This window comes from Rhincodon typus, chromosome 37 (assembly GCF_021869965.1).
Source record: "Rhincodon typus isolate 14 chromosome 37, sRhiTyp1.1, whole genome shotgun sequence".
Classification (NCBI taxonomy): Eukaryota; Metazoa; Chordata; class Chondrichthyes; order Orectolobiformes; family Rhincodontidae; genus Rhincodon; species Rhincodon typus.
In genome coordinates, this window is record NC_063368.1 from 3,579,381 (window position 1) to 3,600,249 (window position 20,869).

The window sequence follows — 20,869 nt, forward strand, 5'->3', positions numbered from 1 at the left end:
TAAGTGTATGTTTTGCAGGTCGCTAAGCTGCGAAGTGAACTGGATGTCGTTAATGGTAACGTAAAGGTGATGTCTGAAATGCTGACTGAAATGGTCCCGGGTCAAGAAGATTCCTCTGATCTTGAACTACTACAGGTGAAGCAACATTTGAAGATAAAAATAAAAGCAGGCTTTTCAATTACTTGAGCCTCTTTTGCCATTCAATTAGATTTTACTGAATCTACATCTCAACTCCGTTTACCTGCCTTTGTTTCACATTTTTCAAAAATAGAGTTGTATTGGTCCTGGGTGAAAGGACGATCCATCTGGCCAGCCCCACAGTTTGTAGAAAAAAAATTCTTTAACTCCCCTCAACTAGTTCTATTTTTAGCCCCTTTCCTCTTTGTTACCATTGTCTCCTCTGATGCTGTGTTCACCACATACACTCAACATGTGAAATATTCACCTTCAGCTTCTGACCTGGAGCCCTTTCCCTTGAGCATCTGTAATCTTTGATTGTTTTTTACAACAATTCCCTTAAGACATCTTTTGGATATTAGTAATCTCCACCCAAGACTTGATGACCATATGATTAGTCTTCAGCTCATAATTAAAAAGTTATGTTCTTAAATCGATGCGCTTGTATTGCTAATCCTCCAGGTTCTAACTTTGTGATAAGCAGAAACATGGAACAGAAGAAGAATGGAAGTTGGTGTTAAAAATGTATTACTTGCTCTGATAGCAATTGATTTCTGTTCAAATGGAAAAAATCTGGAACATCCTTTAATAACACAAGTTTCATGAGCCTTAGGAACTAGGAGATTCTTGGGTTCAATTCATGTTCTGTGTCAACTTAATTGTCAATGGGACAGAGCTACACTTGACCTGAATATGCTGACATTAATGTGAAAACTGATTTTATTAATGGCCTTCTGCACGTATGACATTAGGCAAGAATTGGACCACGTGTACCAATTAGCCAGTTGATATTGTGTGGGTTTGTGCAGGAAGAATAGCCACTTGAGTGAAGGTGGCTAGTACTCTTGGAACAAAGAGTCCAGATTTTCAAGGGGGAGCAGAATTTAACAAAGAAAAGTTAGTTTGATGCTTAAACTTTCACCTTGAAATTATTTACCTTTGTCTGCCATGTCTGTAGAAGATATAACTGCTGTTTAGTCCTTTAGTAGTTACACATTACACATTTTCCACAACAGGAGCTGAACAGAACATGTCGGGCAATGCAGCAGAGGATCCTGGAGCTCATTTCAAGAGTCTCCAATGAGCAGGTGACAGAGGACCTATTACATGTTAATGACAACCTCAATAACGTATTTCTCCGATATGACAGGTAATCAAGTGCACTTTTCAGCAATGCTGAATAACTTGGTGAAAAAAATCATTTGCATATACATATTAAGCACCTTTCACAGCTTGGGGTGTCTGAAAGCACAGCTCTTAAAGTATAGTCACTGTTGCTATATGGGAAATATGGCAACCAATTAGTGGGCAGCAAGATCCTTCATACTGATGTGATAATGGCCATTTAATCAGTTTTAATGCTGTTGGATGTGGGATACACAGAATAATGGCCAGCACAAGTGAAAAAAAACCTTCTTGCACGCCTTTGACTGTTCAACTGACAGGGCAGGCCAGACCTCAATCTGTCATATCTGAAAAATGGTATCTCCCAACAGTGTCACACTCCCTCAGTGTTGCACTGATTATGTTCTTTTATGGAGCTTAAATGCACACAGTCCCCCCTGCAATTCATTGGTGAGAATAGAATTGAAATAAATGTGAAATTAATTTTTGTCTCCATTCCCATAATCTGGGGTTAAACATGCCCAGTATGTAACTTTTTTTTTGGTAAAGATGTTGTGTAATAATAAGTTCAAGTGTTTGAAAGACTTTAGACTGGTTGAGAACTGATTGGGCTTATGGAATCTGACTTCATTCGGGCGCAAAGTTGTAAAGACTGAAAATTCTCCATGTCTTTTTATAGAATCCTAAACTGATGGTCAGACATTCAGGATAGTGTACCTGCATTGTCCTTTCCCTATAGTCCTGCAGATTTTTTCCCCATCTAGTACTTTTTATCTACTGGTCCCCAACTTTTATCTACTTCATCAATTCTGTCTTTCGCATATTTATTCAGGTTTGAAAGGTTCAGAACTGGACAGAATACTACTAATCGGGTGAGTACAATTCCGCTCTTTGGAGTAAAACCACCTTGTCTACTTTGAGTTGCTACAGACACATGTTAAATATCTTAGACTAAAGATAGATGACATTTGGTGCGTGTTGCTTGAAGTGTGAAGAAGATCTGTTTGTGATGCAAGGTTGTACTGTACAATACAGCCCTTGTGAATCCTGGAACAGTCCAAGGCAAAAGAAATATGGCAAGGCATGGAGGGGGTGGTTAAATCATTGAATGTCTACAATATGGAAGCAGGCCATTCAGCCCATCGAGTCCCCACCAACCTTCTGAAAATCATCTCACCTAGACCCACCCCCTACCCTATTCTTATAACCCTTCATTTCCCATTGCTAATTCACCTAGACTGCACATCCTTGGACACTATAGGCAATTTAATATGACCAATCAACCCAACCTACACCTCTTTGGACTGTGGGAGGAAACCCATACAGATAAGAGGAGAATGTGCAAACTCTGTGCAGACAGTCACCCAAGGGTGGAATTGAACCCAGGTTCCTGGTGCTGAGAGGCAGCAGTGCTAACTGCTGAACTGATGTGCCTCAAAATGTAGAAATGTTTTATTGTAGCGAGTTACAATGAGCTGGAATCCACAAGCAATGAGACTAGTGGAAGCAAATTCAGTACATTTCAAAAGGAAAGAGAACTTCTCCATGATTGAATTTTACAGGGTTGTGAAAGGGGCAGAGGATTGTGCAATAATTGGACAGAAGGGCTGAATGGATCCTCCTGTGCTGTATGATTTCCATGACTTGCATCCCACTGACAGTCAATAATGCTTACCTTTCAATCAACTCTTCAATCCTCCCATGAATTCTGACAACTTGGGAACATCCAATGTGGAAAGGTCAGCCTACAATACCCAAAGGTGTAAAATCTATTTCCTCTCAAACTGCAAAGGTGCATCTTCCCAACTTGATAACATCCTCGGTCACTTCCCTGGTTCCACATATTTAGTCTCTTGCCTGTTATGGACCAGACCAAACCCTCTTCATAAAAATCAAGGAGATAGCCTAGACCTTAACATTTTTATCGTATTTTAAAGTGTAAGGTGCTATGTTCCAGATGTAATAGAATTGGCCACACTACTCGGCTTTATGCAGACATACTTCATTCTTACTTCTAGTTAAAAAAAGAAACCAAAGAAGAATTGGTATAACTTTAACTCTACTGGAAAGCTTAACGGAAGAATAGATTATTTAACTTCTGAACAGCAATTTTCCAGTACAGTAGGATCCCATAAACACGCTTGGCAAAAGCAAATTCTGTAAAATAGATTGTCTCTGATGCAATTCTGAGGAGAGAGAGAACTCCAGCTTTTTGCCATGGTTGAGAGAGATGTAACAGCTTCCACAGCTGACTTCAAACTCCAACAACTATTGAAAGTTACAAAAACATTGATTCTGTGGGTGTCTGACTCCACCTGCTTCTATAGTTCTAACTTTTCCTTAAAAAATGCCCCAACACCTCACAAGCTGTTTATTTTTTTGGCATACAGTTGGCACCTTTCCACCTCTGTCTCAACCTCGCTCTGTTTTCAAAACAAAAACCGGGACGAAATACATCTGTTAAAGCATTTGTATTGTCACACCTTCTCCCCCATTAAAAAAAAAGAGCCATCAATATACAAAGATGGCTTAATTTTTAAAACCTTTAGTCTTGCAAGATTAATACGCCACAATATGTATACTTTATATTGACTTTAAGCATGCAAACATTCAATAGTACAGTCTATTTCAATCTGTTTCTTCTACCAAAGAACATCTTTGTCTTCCTTCAACACAGTCGAGACAACGTGTCAGCAATTATGTGTTCTTGTCCTGTCACATGCATAATATTGAAATTAAATGGCTATAATAATAAGCTCCATCTGAACAATCTAGTATTTTTATCTTTGAATTTTTTCAAAAACTTTAAGCAGTTATGATCAGTATATACAATTGTCTCAGATACATTTCTGACAACATAAATGTTGAAATATTGTAATGCCAACCAAACTTTAGGCCTCCTTCTCAATTGTGGAATATTTCTGTTGATGAATATTCAGCTTTTTGGAAAAATACCCAACAGATCTTTGTCCTCTCGTTTTGCAAGAGTCTAGCATCAACACCTACATCACTCGCATCGATGGCCATCTCGGATGGCTTTGCGTATGCAGGTGTGGCTAACACTGGGTCAGTGGTTAACACCGCTTGCAGGTTGGCAAATGCCTTCTGACATTCTTCCGTCCACTGAAACTTTCTGCACTTCTTCAACAGGTCAGTCAGTGGAGCAACTCAATCCCAGGAATCGTAGTACTTCTGTCTTTGATGGCATGGGAAACTCCCCAATAACCTTTGTTGTCACATCCTGTGGCCATTTATCTAATAACATGGCCCAGAAACTGACTTAGGATTTTGTGAACTCACTCTTAGCCAGGTTTATCATTAAGCCCACCTCCCGAAGTCGATTGAACAATTCCAACAGATGCTCCAAATGCTCCTTCCATGAGTGACAAAAAATCACCAGATCTTCTACGTATACCACACAATTCGTAATCCCAAAGTGACCTTATTGGTGAGTCTTTAAAATATGGCTGGTGCATTCTTCATACCAAACAGCATGATTTTTAAACTGGTACAGTGCATTCGGCATCACAAAAGCCAAAATTTCCTTCACTCTTTCGGATAAGGTACCTGCCCAGTGTCCTCTGAGTAAGTCCAGCTTAGAAATATAAGTTGCTTGTCCCTTCCCATACAATATTCCAAACGTGGAATAGATATGAGTCAGATTTTGTAACTGCATTGAGTTTGCAGTAATCATTGGGTACCATTACTATGGTGAACTCCATTCGCTGCAACTCGCTTTGATTATGTTGTCTTTGTGCATGCTTTCAGTCTCTTTTTGAACCTATGTCAACTTTAGAAGGTCAAGTCTAGAAACATATTGCTTAATTGGAACAGCATTTCCAACGTCTACACCATACATATTCAGATTAGTACTTCCCAGCTTATTCCCACATATCTCACCATGTGTCTGTAATAACTCTTTCAGGTCATTATGATTTTCCTCTGGAAGGTAACTCAATAATTTTAGCCCAGTTTTTGAGAACTTCCTCATTGTCCAATTTTAATTTGAGGAATGTCCAATTCAGAATCATCTGAACTTGGTTTTTACTCTGTAACCAGTAACACATTCTTCTTTTGCTTTCCTTCCCTACCAAAATGTCGTTTGAGATTTGTTTCTGTCTGGCATTCTTACCAAATAAGTAACCTCCATCAATATCTTTTCAATTTGATAATGCCCACTAAACCTAGCCTTTAAACGTTCACCTACCATTGGAAATAACACTAACACTTTTATCTTCACTAGCGAAATTATGAATTTTTGATCTGTTGTCTGCTTCCTGTATCATCACATGCTGTGCTACTTTTAAATGCTGTCTAGCTAACTCACCCGCTCTGTTTAATCTTTCTCTAAAATTTGACACATAGTTCAAATATGTGGTCTTTGAACTCTGAGTTCCCTAATTCTCCTTTAATTAATTTCAGTGGTCCTCTCATCTCATGCGCAAAAACTAATTGAAATCGACTGAATTTAGTTGACTAATTATGTGCATCCCTAATTGCAAAAAAGTACAAATGGAAGTCTGTTATCCCAGTCCTGTGGATAGTCTTGACTATAAGCCCTCAACATGGTCTTTAAAGTTTGATGCTATTGTAATGCTCCCTGTGATTCTAGATGGTACATGGTGGATTTGAATTGTTCTATTCCTGAGCTATCCATAACTTCCTTGAATAACTTTGATGTAAAATTTGACCCATGACCTGATTGTATTTCTGTGGGTAGTCCATACCTAGCAATAAAAAAAATTGAGTAACTCTTCTACAATCCTTTTACTGGTGATATTGCTTACTGAAATGCCCTCCAGAGATCTAGTAGACATGTCCATTATGGTCAACAAATACTGATTGCCACTTTCTGTTTTAGGTAGGGGTCCTACACAATCAATTAAGACCCTTGTAAAGGGTTCCTCAAATGCAGGAATGGGTATTAAAGGTACTGGTTTTATTACTGCCTGAGGTTTTCCAATTACCTGACATGACATGTCTGGCAAAAGTCAGCTACACCCTTATGCAGTCCAGGCCAACAAAAATGTTTTTGTATTTTGGCTTGAGTTTTCCTTACTCTCAAATGATCTCCTACTGGTAATTCATGCGTTACCAGCAATACCTTCTTTCTATAACCCACCGGTAGTACAACTTGAATCTCTGCACACTTTTCATCTGCCTGAATATGTGATGGTCTCCATTTCCTCATCAAGACTTCATTTTTAAGATAGTAACATTCTGGGATTCATTCAGACTCCTCTTTCCTGTATGACCTATGATACAATAAACTTTATTACAGTAAAAATACACAAACTTTTTTTTACGTCTTTCCTCCTCATGGGTTTCCTTTTTACCCTGTGGTAAACTATCTTTAATATCTTCAGTGAGATTTCCTTTTCCCTTATCACCTGAGGATTTCTCTTTTCTCCAATGTATATCCCTCACAGATTGAAATTGATGTGAGAAGCTAAACTTTAATTTATGAACCAACTCAGAATACACTGCTAATCTTGCTGTTTTAGCTCTCTGATCTTCCACACGAGATCTGACTACTTCAAGGAGTGAATTTTTGAACTCCTCCAAAATGGTCCTCTGTCTTAGAGCATCATTTGTTTGAACTATTTTCAATGCTATTATTCACCTATCAAAATCACTTTGTTTGATCCTTTCAAACCCTGTATACGTCTGACCAGTTTTCCTCCTTAGATTCTGAAGGTGTTGTCTGTTAGCTTTTCACAGTAGTTCATATGCACTTAAGATGGCTTTTTCACCTCCATCGTACTCCCCAGGTACCACCTCTGATAGTGATGCAAATACTTCACTAGCCCTACCATCAAATTTTATTTGAATCAACAATACCCACGTGGTCACCAGTCATTTTATTTCTTTAGCCACTTTCTCAGCTGAAATGAAAAACACTTCTATATTCTTTCTTATCAAACTTTGGTAACTCTAGGACATATTTAAACAGATCCCCACCAGGCTTCTGGCTACAATGAGTTTGCTCTTCAGCACTGTCCTTATACTACTCTTACCTTCTACCTTTGCCTCTGCCATTTTAATTTAACTTTCCTCTTTCATTGCTCAAAAACTCACTTTATCTCCCTCTTCTCTCTCTTTCTCCCTGTCTTCTGCTAGGGCCATCCATTCCTTTTTCCCCTGCTTTTAATCGTAGTTCAAACTGTTTCATTTCCTTTTTCTTTATGTTCTGCCAGGGCTATTTCTTTTTCTTTTTCCTTTGCCATTGCCTCTAATTCAAGCTGCTTCATTTGCAATTGAATTTTAGCCATTTCCAATGATTATGAATGCATTCCTGGCAATTGTAAATGTTAAGCTATTGAAACAATTATCTCCCCTTTCCTCACATACACAAGCAACTACAGCTTACTTGCCAATTCTGAAAGCTTTGTCTTGCTCACTTTCTGTAAAACACCCAAAGTGACTTGTTCCACCCCCCAGGAAAAGTCTTAGCAACTGAAAGAGCCATTATTACACAAGGCTAATCCTGTTTATACCAAACAAATACAATACCCAGAAAAAAACCCACTAACACTCACCACTCACTGTCTTTGAGCCCAACCATTCCAAACCTAGCATGGAATTAGAGATTTTGATCCTGAACAATCCCCCAATTTGTTATAGACTAGACAAAAAAATCCTTTCAGATACATCAAGGAGGTAGCCGAGATCCTAACTTTTATCTTACTTAGAGCCAAGTGTAAGGTGCTGTGTTCCAGATGTAATTCGATTGGTCACACTCCTTGGCTTTAAACAAAACACACTTGATTCTTACCTCTAATTAAAATACAGACGAAAGAAGAATTGGTATAACTTTAACTCTATTGGAAAATTTAATGGAATAATCAATTATTTAACTTCTGGACAGTACTGTTCCAATATAGTAACATCCCATAATCACCCTTGGTAAAGTCAAATTCAGTAAAATAGATTGTCTCATATGTAATTCTGACAGCAGAGGGAACATTCTGTTAGAGAGCGAGAACTCCAGCTTTTTTGCTGTGGCCGAGAGAGATGTCACCGCTTCTACAGTCGACATCAAACCCCAACAACTATTGAAAACTAACCTGAAACCCTAATTCTTTGGGACTCCACCCATTATGCCGTTTCTATTGGTTCCAACTTTTTTTTTTGAAACCCCCAAGGCCTCAAGCTGTTTACTTGTTTGGCTTTGAGTACACTGCTTTCCACCCCTTGTCTTAAAACCTCTCCAATAAAAGAAACAGGACAAAATACACCTCTTAAAGCCATAATATCATCGCATGCTTTTAGAATTAATTAGTCAGTGTATGTCCTCTTGAGTTAGTTTTACATTAAGCAGTCAATGTTGTAATAAATTAGAGTTATAGAGTCACACAGCACAGAAACAGACCCTTCATCCAACCAGTCCACGCCAAACATAATCCCAAACTGAACTAGTCCCACCTGCCTGCTCCTGGCCTATATCCTCCAAACCTTTTCTATTCATATATCCATCCAAATGTCTTTTGTAATTTAACCCGCATCCACCACTTCATCAAGAAGTTAATTCGATACGTGAACCACTCTCTGAGTAAAAAAATTTGCCTCATGTCACTTTTTTTAAATCTCTCTCCTCTCACCTTAATGTGCCCCCAGATTTGAAATTGTTGTTGTCTTTTCCCTATAATGGGCAATCAACTCTATCAGGTCACCTCTCAACCTCCTATGCTCAAGTGGAAAAATGTTCCACCCTATCCAGCCTTTTCTTATGACTCAAACCTTCCACACCTGGCAACATCTTGGTAAATCTCTTCTGAACCCTCCCCAGTTTGATAATATCCTTCCCATAACTAGGCAACCAGAATTGGACATAGCATTCCAGAAGAGACCTCACCAATGTCTTGTACAACCTCAACATGACGTCCCAACTCCTATAGTGAAATGACTGAGCAATGAAGGCAAGCATGCCAAATGCCTTTTTAACCACCCTGCCTATCTGTGACACAAACTTTAAATATTATGTACCTGCATCCTTAGGTCCCTCTGTTCTATAACACTACCCAAGGCCCTACCATGGATTGTATAAGCCCTACCCTTGTTTATTATACCAAAATGCAATACCTCATATTTACCCAGATTGAACTCCATCTGCCATTTTTCAGCCCATTGACCCATTTGATCAAGATCCCTTTGTAACCTTAGAAAACCTTCTTCACTGTCTACTACGCTACCAATTTTGGTGTAATCTGCAAACTTACTAACCACGTTTTCTATATTCTCATCTGAATCAGTTGTATAAAAGACAAACAAAAAAAGACCAGAACAGTTCCCCTGTGAAATACAGCTGGTCACAGGCCTCCAGTCCGAAAAGCAATCCTCCACCATTACTCTGTCTCCTGCCATTAAGCCAATTTTGTATCCAATTGGCAAGCTTGCTCTGAATCTCATGTGATCTAACTTTACTAAATAGTCTACCATGTGGAACCTTGTTAAAGGCTTTACTAAAATCCAAATAAACAACGTCAACTGCTCTGCCATCGTCAACTTTGTTGGTAACTTTCTCAAAAACTGAAAGTTTGTGAGACAGGATTATTGCTTAATTTCTCTCCTGTGTCATTTTCTAAAGGTGTCCAGTGGTTCAGAGAACACAGACAATTTAATCAATCTTACACCAAGCTCTCCAGCTGTTGTCACTCCAGTGACTGCCTCTAATCTCTCAACACAGTTAGCAGGGCTCAGTAAGTATTGGTTTCTGTTGGTTATTAACGCAGAATGGGTGAAAATAGATTGGTTTCTCCTCTGCATGTAGTTTCGCAGGTAGCATCACTCCTTGGTACAGCACTTGGGTGATAGCTTTCTCTTCCTGAGCCGGGACAGTGTCTCTGGGAGCTATCACACCTAAGTCTGGTTTTCTCTTATTACTACTGTTTCCAATTGGATTCACCTGTTTGCTATTTCAAATTGCAGTTCTGACTATTTAGTCTTTAGCCTTCCCCAATGCAGAATGCAGAGTCTGTTCCTGCAATTGATAGGGTTTCATCTTTGGTTATTTGAGGTTGGAACTGGTTATATGATACACTCATAATCTTCAACCAATGTTGAATTTATTATGTAATTTATATGTATTAAATACTTTTTTTTAAAAAAGTGTGTCAGAAATGTGTTTGTTTGGGACTGAGGGGCTGAAAAGTTTGAGCTTGTAGGTACAGAGTGAGCTGAACGTGAGGAAAGAAAATGGCAAACTGGGAGCTGTAGACCAGCCACATTTCTCCCTTCTTAGCACCAGAATATTGAATGTGGCCACCACCACTATACTTCCACTAACTGAGGTCAAAATCAGACTTTGAAGCTTGATCTTCCTAGGGTCTTTGGCTCGGTCCACTGCAGCGACCACTTACTGAGCTATAAGGCAGCTGTGGAACTGAGTTGGTCACTTCCAAGAAGTACAAACATAAGAATTAGGAGCAGGAGTATGCCATTTGGCCCTTCATGGCTGATCTGATTTTGGCTTCAACTCTACATTCCTGCCTGCCCTTTATGGAGTTTGACTCCTTTGTCAATCAAGAATGTGTTGAACTCGGCCTTAAAAATATTCAGTTACCCAGCCTTCGCTGTTCTCTAGAGAATTCCATACACCAACTGCCCTCCGAGAAATTTCTGGCTCTCTCATAGTAAATGAGAGACCCCTTATTTTTCGACGCTGTCCCTTAGTTCTAGTTTCTCCCACAAGAAGAAGCATCCTTTCAGTATCCAATTTATCAAGGATCTTCTTTCAAAAAAAAATCACCTCTCCATTTTTTTAAATTACACATGCGTGACCTAACCAATCTTTCATATAACAGTCCTGGCAATCATTTGAGTTAACTTCATCTGTAATGCTTTTTAAAATATTAATTCATGGATGTGGGTGTTGCTGGCAGGGCAAGAATTTAGTGCCATCCCTAGTTCCCCTTGAGAAGGTGGTGGTGAGCTACATTCTTGAAGTGCTGCACTCCATTTTCATTAGACTGTTGGGGAGGTATTCCGTGATTTTTACCCAGCAGTACTGAAGAAATGGTTACATATTTAAGTGGTGAATGCCTTGGAGGGAACTTGCAAGTGGTAGTATTTCCATGTATCTGCTGACCTTGTTGTTCTTGGTGTTAGGGTTCGTAGGCTTGGAAGGTTATTTGTAAAGAGACTTGGTGAATTTCTGCAGTGCATATTGTAGGTGGTACCCCAGCATCAGTGGTGGAAGGAGCGCACATCTGTGGATGTGATGCAAATAAAATGGGTTGCTTTGTTTTGGATAGTGTCAACCTTCTTTGTATTGTTGGAGCTGCACTTTCCCAGGCAATGTGGGAATTTTCCATCACCCTCCTGACTTGTGCCTTGTAGATGGTAGCGGCTTTGAGGAGACAGGAGATGAGTTGCTTGCTGCATTACTCCTAGTCTCTGACCTGTAACTTATGTCGCTAGTCCAGTTCAATTTCTAGTCAGTGGTAATCATCAGTGATGATGATGCTATTGAATGTCAAGGAATGATAGTTAGATTCTCTGTTGATGGAGAAGGTTATTCACCAATACCGTTTGGTGTGACAGCTACCTGCTGCCTGTCAGCCCAAACATGGATGTTGTCCAGGTCTTGCTGCATTTGGCAAGGCCTCTTGTGAAAATATATCCTTTCTCAAGTGAGGATAGTAGTATTGTATTGAGTACTCCAGATGTGATCTCACTAATATCCTATAAACTATAGCAAAACATTTCTATTTTTATGTTTCATTCCCTTTGCAATAAATGCCAACATTCAATTTGCCTTCCTAATCACTTTCAATACCTGCAAACTAACTTTGATGCTGTAACTTAAGAGAAGGCAAATGGAATTTCATTGTTTATTGCCAGGGGAGTGGAAAAAAATTAAGAAGCTGTTGGGAAATGCAATCTTAATGTTGCATTCATGAATAATATATTTCCTTTCGTCAAGGAGATTAAAGCTGGGGCCCATAAATTTTATAACAATAAGGATAAGAGAAAAACATCTTTACATGTGGAGTGATTAAAATGTGGAATTTGATATTGGAAGGAATGGTTGAGATGAATAGTATAATACATGAAACTAGATAAATGCACAAGGGTGAAAGGAGTAGAAGGTTCATTAATAAAAGATACAGTGCTGCAGTAATCAGTTGAAGGGGGCTTTGGAAATAATTTGGTGACAATTTGGATTCTAAATGAAGAAGGCCATTCAGATTCTGATGCGCTTTTATGGTGATTTTATTTCACTGGGTATGTGATGTAATACAGGGGGGCCTTTGGATAAGACGCTGATCATTCAGGACTAAAATGAAGAAAACTGGTTTCAAACGGTTCTGAATCTTTGGAATTCCTTAACCCAGAGGGTAACTCCAATATTGAGTCTGTTTTAGGCTAAGAGGGAAGTGGGGATTTTGGGAGCAGGTGGGAAAATGGAGTTGCAGAAAGTTAGTCATGATCATAATGATGGAGCAGGGTCAAGGGCCATGTTATGTCCTGTTGTTCCAGTTTCTTTTACTTGTGTGTTCTTAAGTAGAATGCCATAGCTATGATAAGAGCAAATCAGCTAATCCCATTCCCTTGCCTTTTGCCCACAACCTTGCAAATAATTTCTCTTCAGTTGCTTATCCAACTCTCTTTTGAAGCACCAATCGTATCTATCTCCATCACACTGAGGAAGTGCATTCCAAAAATGTTTCCTTGTGTTGCTGTTGGTTATTTTACTACCATTTTAAATCTGTCCCCTCTCGTTCTCCACCCTTTTGACATTTAGAACAATTTCTCTCCATCTACCATGACTTTGAGCGTCTGTTTAAATCTCCTCAACTTTTTCTTTTCTACCTTCTTGAAAGGAAAAATTCAGCTTCTCTCTAGTCTGTTAGCATAACTAAAGTGTCTTATTCCTGGAACCATTCTGGTAAAGTTTTTCTCAATAAAGTCTCTGCGTCCTTCCTAATGCTTTCACATCCATGTTGCCAATGTCCCTTTTTATTCCATGTGCTTCAAGCTTGTACTTCCAGTTTTTTTTTGGAAATCCTTGTACACTAACATCAATTGCATTAAACCTCCCTATAATATCATGAAAAATCTCAATTGAGTGAACTAAACATGATTCAGCTTTAAAACCTGGTTTTCTCAAATAATCCAAGTTTGTTTGTGACTGTTAATTTTTGTTCTTGACACTGAAGTTAAACTGAATGGCCTATAGTTATTGTGTTGATTGAGTGAGGTACAGAGCAATGGGAGGTGGCTTGTATAGAACACAAATGATGGCACAGACCAGTTGAGCCAAACAGCCCAGCTATTGAAATTGCATGTCTGAGAAGTGTTACATTAGTTGTTGGGGATTTGTGTATTTTTAGGTATTGCGGGAGAAAGTGTGAGTGGAACACTGAAGTCCTTGGAGAACAACAGTCATCCAAAAACTGAGGAAGAAGAGTTTGACATGTTTGCACAGACCAGAAGCAACTCATTGGCTGACCAGCGCAAGAAGTGAGTACCAATCTATCTAGTTTATGTATCGGTCCATTCTGTAACTTGCTAGAGGTTGAAACCACGCTGTTTATGTACTGAAAGAGGAAATACGAGTGCATGTTGTTTGCAGTGTATTATAAGCCCCACAACAGTGAGAAATAGAAGAGCAGATGTTCAAGGAAGTGTAAAAGTAATCTGGTAGTGATGGGGGATTTCAACTTGCCCAACATTAACTAGGGTAGTGAAAGGAAAGTCCTAAGATATTTTACAGATACATTAAGGCTAAAAGAGGATAATGGGAAAGAGTAGTGTCCATTAAGAACCACAGTGGCAATTTGTGCATGAAGCTAGAGGATATATGTAGATTTGGTTGGTGTTTGCTTGTGAGAGGGACAATGTGGCTATAGAAATGAGGAAGAATGTCTACGATACAATTAAAGAAATTAGATTAGACAGAGAGGAGGTTCTGAGTGTTCTGGCAGGCTTTAAAATTAGATACATCTCCAGGACCAGATGAAATGTGTCCCAGGTTGTTGAGTGAGGCAAGGGAGGAAATAGTTTGAAAAAGTTTTCAATTCCTCTCCGGTTACAGGAGAGTTGCCAAAGGATTGAAAGATATCCAGTGTGATACAAAGGGAGCAAGGAATGAACCAAGAAACTACAGGCTGGTCAGTCTAACCTCAGTGGTGGGGAAACTATTGTGAGCAGTTCTGAGGGACAGAATTAATCTGCATTTGGAGAGGGGGAGAGATTAATCAAGAACACTCAACAGGGTTTTATTAGAAGGGGTGTGTTATGTCTGACCAACTTGATTGAATTTTTCAAAGAGGTGACAAGGTATGTAGTCAAGGGCAATGGTTTTAATGTAGTCCCACATGAGAGACTCATTGCAAAGGTAAGAGCCCATGGGATCCAAAGAAATTTCACAAATTGGATCCACAGTTGGCCGAGTGGCAAGAAGCTGAAGGTGATCGTTGAGGGGTGTTTTTTCAACAGGAAGTCTGTGTTCAGTGGTTTTGCAGGAGTCAGTATTGGGGCCCTTGCTTTTGTGGTTATATAAATGATTGAAACTTGAATGTAGGAGGGTTGATCAGTAAGTAAACAGATGAAATAAAAATTGGGGGGGGTGGTAAATAGTGAGGACCACAAGAGTGGTCTTAGGGTCTTAATGAGTCTTAGACTACAAGAGGATATCTACAGTCTGGTCATATGGGCTGATCGGCGGCAAATGGAATTCGATCTGAATAAATGTCAGTTGATGTGTTTGGGCAAGACAAACAAGGCAAGGGAGTACATAACGACCAGTGGGATCCTGAGAAGCACCAAGGATCCGAGAGAAACAAAAACCGAAAGAACTGTGGATGCTGTAAATCGGGAACAAAAACAGAAGTTGCTGGTAAAGCTCAGCAGGTCTAGCAGCATCTGTGAAGAAAAAATCAGAGTTAACGTTTTGGGTCCAGTGACCCTTCCTCAGAACCTTGGTGTTTGTGTACACTGGTCCCTTAAGATCGGTACAGGTGGATAAAGTAGTTAAGAAAGCAAATGTTTAGTCAAGGCATAGAGTTTAAAAGCAGTGGCTTATGCTGGAACTGTATAAAAAGTTGGTTCGTCCACAGCTTGAGTATTGTATGCAGTTCTGGAGTCCACGTTATAGGAGGGATGTGATAGCACTGGAGAGAGGGCGGCAGAGGTTAACCGCGATATTGCCTAGGCTGGAGAGTTTCAGTTGTTGCCCTGGTTGCCTCCCTCAACGACAGTTATTGGCTCAGCACAAAAAGGATAAGGTCAAGTTTATATCAACTAACCACTGCCTTTATTAATTTAGTTAAAGCAGACATACAATTTACATCATTTGGTTAGAAAAAGGTTAACAGCAAGCATACAGTTCATACAAGGCAAAAATTCAAATGGACAACCCACTGAACTTGACATTCCCAGAACAGTCAACAACGTAAGAGTTAATACCCAAGAATAGAAGCTCACACTGGCTGAGTGTCTATTCCAGGTCTTGGGAGTCTTCTCCACACTCCGAGTGTGAGGTTGTACTTCACCAAGGTTGTTCTCTGGAGTTTTCACTGATGGCACACTGAAATCCTTCATTTTTATCCTTTTTCCTTATCACCCAAAAATGTGTTATCTTGTTCTTGTTGGCTCCTCAGATCATCTGAGAGCAGTGCCTTTCCACTATAGGCTCACTCCGAGGACGCCTTTAGGATTTCCCCCTTATGAAATCCCTCATAGCTGAACCAGCTCATGCCAGCCCAAGATAGCAGCTAGGGCTCAAGGTAACTTTAGTTCACAGCTACTGTCTTTATGTGTGAGCAGCCACTGGCCAACACAGTTATGAAGAGAGATTAGACAGACTGGAGTAGTTTTCCTTAGAGGAGAGGAGAGGAGATTGAGAGGGTACATGACTGAGATGTATAAAAATATGAAGGGCATAGATGGGGTAGACATGAAGGGATCAATAACTGGGGCCGTAGATTTAAGGCAAGGGGTAGAGGGAATGTGAGAAAAAAAGTTTTCACCCAGAGGGTGGTGGAATCTGGAACTCGCCCAGCAAGGGTGCGAAGAGTCAAAAATCCTCAAACATTTAAGAAGTATGTAGATGTGCACTTGCAATGCCAAGGCATACAAGACTATGGAACAAATGCTGGATAATGGGATTAGAATAGTTAGGAATAGTTGTTGACCAGCGGAGATGCAATCAAATATGTCTCTCAAAATATACAACTTCACCCTAATCACCCTCAGCGCATTCATTTCAGTCACCATGCCTCAAAGCTCTCTATTTCCCCAGAGAAAAATTCAGTTCCTTTACTCTTACAGGAAGTAGGCCCAATGTCCCTTCAGTCAGCAATTTTACTACATCCAATTTCCACAGGCACCTCAAAAAGCATGCATTTCAAAACCTTAATTTCCATAGCTGCTTAGACCACAGGCAATTTCTCAAATGACCTCTCAGCCAGGGAGTCCATTGTATGAATTCCTTTTCCAGAACAACCACCTTTTCACTTTAGATTAAAGGGATATCTCTCAAATACAAATTCTTTTGCTAAGTGCAGAGTTTGTCACAAATGATGTAATTTGAGCTGATTCCAGTGATGTAAAACGGAACACTGCATTGTCTTTTGGTGCTGTCATTTGGATGAGAGGTTAAACCAAGACCCTGTTTGGAAAATCTAAAAGATCAAATGGTAATACTTGAAGAAGAGCAGCGAGTTCTCCATGGTGCATGCTGTATTTTTCCTTGAGTAATATCTCAAAAGTAGTTATCTGGTCGTCATAGCATTTGCTGTTTGTGGAAACTTGCAGTGCATGACCACCAGGACTGCACCTCGTTGAGTAATGGAGATCTACAGTGCAAAAAAAGCACCTTCAGCCCATCTGCGCTATTCAAAAGCAACCACCTAACTATTCTAATCTCTAAATGGTATTTAATTGTCTAAAGTGTTGGGATATCCTGTGGTCATAGTGTTTTACAAATGCAAGTTCTTTTTGAACAACAGAGATGAGCACCTGGATTTTATTTTCTCTCAACTTCCTTTCTCCTCCTGGACTACATTGGCACCAGTCATTCTTATACTGTGGTGGTGGTAATTAGTTAACTTAGACAAATTCAATGATGATTAAAATGCTTGCTAACAATATTTTGTTGATTTAAGGTAAAATGCTTTAAAGTACTTGGAAACAAGTTAATTTATTGAGTGTCTTGAGTTTATAGATCTTGAGCTCAGTATCTCCAGATCAGAGTCACATTCCTCTTGAATCTTAATAACCCTAGACCAGTTTTTTTTATCAGAATGTCATAGTCATTGAGGTGTATAGCTCAAAAACAGACCCTTTGGACCAACTTATCCATGCTGACCAGATATCCTAAATAAATCTAGTCTCATTTGCCAGCATTTGGGCCATACCCCTCTAAACCCTTCCTATTCATATACCCATCCAGACACATTTTAAACGTTGTAATTGTACCAACCTCCACCATACCACCTCTGGCAACTCATTTCATATATGCACCACCCTCTGCATGAAAAAGTTACCCCCTTCGATCCCTTTCAAATCTTTCCCGTCTCACCTTAAACCTATGCCCTCTCGTTTTGGACTCCCCCACCTTGGGGAAAAGACCTTGTCTGTTCACCCTATCCATGCTCCTTATGATTTTATAAACTTTGATAAGGTCACCCGTCAGCTTCTGACACTCCAGGGGAAAATAGCCCCAGACTGTTAAGCCTCACCCTATAGCTCAAACACACCAACCTTGGCAACGTCCTTGCAAATCTTTTCTGAACCCTTTCAAGTTTCACCATATCTTTCTTATATCAGGGGGACTAGAAGTGCATGCAGTATTCCAAAAGTGGCCTAACCAGTGTCCTGTACAGCTGCAACATGACCTCCCAATTCCTATATTCAGTGCACTGACCAATAAAGGCAAGCATACCAAACGCTTTCTTCACCAACCTGTCTACCTGAAACTTTTAAGGAACTATGAACCTACACCCCAAGGTCTCGGTGTTTGGCAACATTCCCCAGGACCTTACCATTAAGTGTATAAGTCCTGCCCTACCAAAATGCAGCACCTCACATTTGTCGAAATGAAATTCCATCTGCCACTCCTTGGCCCATTTACCCATCTGACCAAGGTCCCATTGTACTAAGAGGTAACCTTCTTCGCTGTCCACTACACTACCAATTTTTGTTATCATCTACAAACTTACTAACCATACCTCCTATGTTCACGTCCAAATCATTTACATAAATGACAAAAAGCAGTGGACCAAGCACCAATTCTTGCAGCACACCACTGGTCACAGGCCTCCAGTTCCAAAAAGCAAGCCTCCACCACCATCCTCTGTCTCCTACCTTCAAGCTAATTTTGATTCCAGATGGCTAGCTTTTCTTGTATTCGATGTGATCTAACCTTGCTAACCAGTTTATCATGCAGAACCTTGTTGAATGCCTTACTGAAGTCCACATAGACAACGTTCACCACTCTGCCTTCTTCAATCTTCTTTGTGATTTCTTCAAAAAACTCAATCAAGTTAGTGAGACACAATTTCCCATGTACGAAGCCATGTTGACTATTCCTAACCAGTCCTTGCCTTTCCAAATGCATGTAAATTCTGTCCCTCAGAATCCCCTCCTTATATACTTAATGGTAAAGTCTTGGGGAATGCTGCTGAACAAAGTGACCTTGGAGTGCAGGTTAATAGTTCTTTGAAAGTGGAGTTGCACGTAGATAGGGTGGTGAAGAAGGCATTTGGTATGCTTGCCTTTATTGGTCAGTGCATTGAATGTAAAAGTTGGGAGGTCCTGTTGCGGCTGTAGAAGACATTGGTTTGGCCACTTTTGGAATATCAATATGTAGCAGACTCTACATGTCCTGACTTTTTTTTCCCCCACTTGGAACCTTGTCTCAAACAAATTAAATGTCTATTATGAGTGAGTAATTTACAATGTTGTTTGCTTGACTGGGCTGAAGACTGCTTCAGTTTCAATTATTTTGCCTTTTCTCCTGTTCTTGGTCCCAATATCTCCCCTTAAGTTCATTAGAATATTACTGTAAGTCTTAACCAAACATGTTTTCTCTCTGGGTCTGGAAAACGGGCAGGTGTTATCTGCGTCAGTGAGGTCTGATCTAGTAATTCAACGGAGACTCATGAAATTCTGTACTGTGAGAAAAGCTGGATAGATTACAGCTTTGTAATTCAACCCATCTCAGCCATCAGTCTCTGTAACTTGGTCATATCCTTTGCAAGTTGGTACAAGATCATTGTTGCAGTCCAAGCAGGGCCACTAGCCAGCATTGACAAGAGGGTGCACATATAAGATCATTTGCCTTTCGCATGAGCTGCAGACAGTGGTTTGGATTCCAGTGACAGGTGGCAACTGGATCATTTTACAGTATTACTTTTTTAATGAAGGAGTGTGGATGTCACAAATGTAAGTAAGGAGTGAATAAATATGCTCCTGTTTTATAACGAAAAATTCCAAGCTAACAAAAAAAAGTCTTGTCTAAATTGGGAGCAGTAATTACTAATAAATTAAAAGTTCCAATGTAAACCTCAACCAATTAGAATGACAATCCACTGCGAACTTTAAATCAGTAACCTCAGAAAAGCTATCTGTGAACTTTACTCCTGCATACAGAGCTGTCTTAATTGTCATACTTCAAAACAATAGTTTTACTTTTCATTTTAAACTTGTGTAACAACTAGGCTGAAAGAAATTTTAGATATTGATCTAAATACCATTGGTTTTATTTTAAAATTTAGGAATAAGATGTTAGTTGGGTAAAACATGATCTAATTCAAAGACCTGAGAGTTGTAGAATAAGTTACCAGGCGTGGCATTTTATGGTTCAAAGGTTTGCAATCCTGTAGGAATTGCTGGATTCTGACCCTTTTCCAATTTGCATATTTTGTTTTCTAATAAACAATCACTGACATTTATAGAAAAAATATCATGATCAGCAGAATGGGAAGGCTACTTCTCAGTCAGATTGTAACATTGCAGCAGCTGATATGGCTTGTTTGGCAGTGCCGCAACGCTAATCTAATCTAGTGGAAATGAAGTCAAAAATCACATGACATGTTATAGTCCAACAGGTTTATTTGAAAACACTAGCTTTTGGAGTGTTGCTCCTCCCTCCGGCGTAGAGAGAGAGGAGGTATCAAGACACAGAATTTATAAGTAAAAGATCAAAGGATCATGCAACTGATGTGAATAAATCTAAAATGGCTGGCTGACTCCCTCTTGTTAAATCTTTAATCAGTTAGAGAGGAGATGCAGGTTTCAATTGATTAAAATGTAAGTCCCAGAATTTCTTTCAAGTCACTGCCCTGAGATAACTAAAGGTTTTATCAGTATATACAAGAGGTAACACCTCAAGTCGGACAATACATTTTAGGTGTGAGACCTTGTTTAGAATCTGTCTATGTTTTAATCTGGAGTCAGACCGGTTTTATTTCCAAAGTGGAAATTTATAAAATGCCCCATTGACTGTCTACAAATTGTGCGCTTTTTGAACAAAGTAGAATGCATCAGCAAATGCAAATTCATCCCATAGATGTGTCTGTGTGTCTGTGTGTCTGTGTGTCTGTGTGTCTGTGTGTCT

General features: G+C 39.6%; 1 protein-coding gene across 1 annotated transcript in view; it reads left to right on the forward strand.

Moving 5' to 3' along the window:
• LOC109915202 (TOM1-like protein 2) overlaps positions 1-20,869 on the forward strand; it is a 58,884-nt gene that overhangs the window by 15,492 nt on the left and 22,523 nt on the right. Inside the window, exons 5-9 of the mRNA XM_048617335.1 lie at positions 19-135; positions 1,194-1,327; positions 2,135-2,174; positions 9,890-10,001; positions 13,638-13,767. Coding sequence (XP_048473292.1) covers positions 19-135; positions 1,194-1,327; positions 2,135-2,174; positions 9,890-10,001; positions 13,638-13,767 — 533 coding nt within the window. The remainder of the gene's footprint in view (positions 1-18; positions 136-1,193; positions 1,328-2,134; positions 2,175-9,889; positions 10,002-13,637; positions 13,768-20,869) is intronic.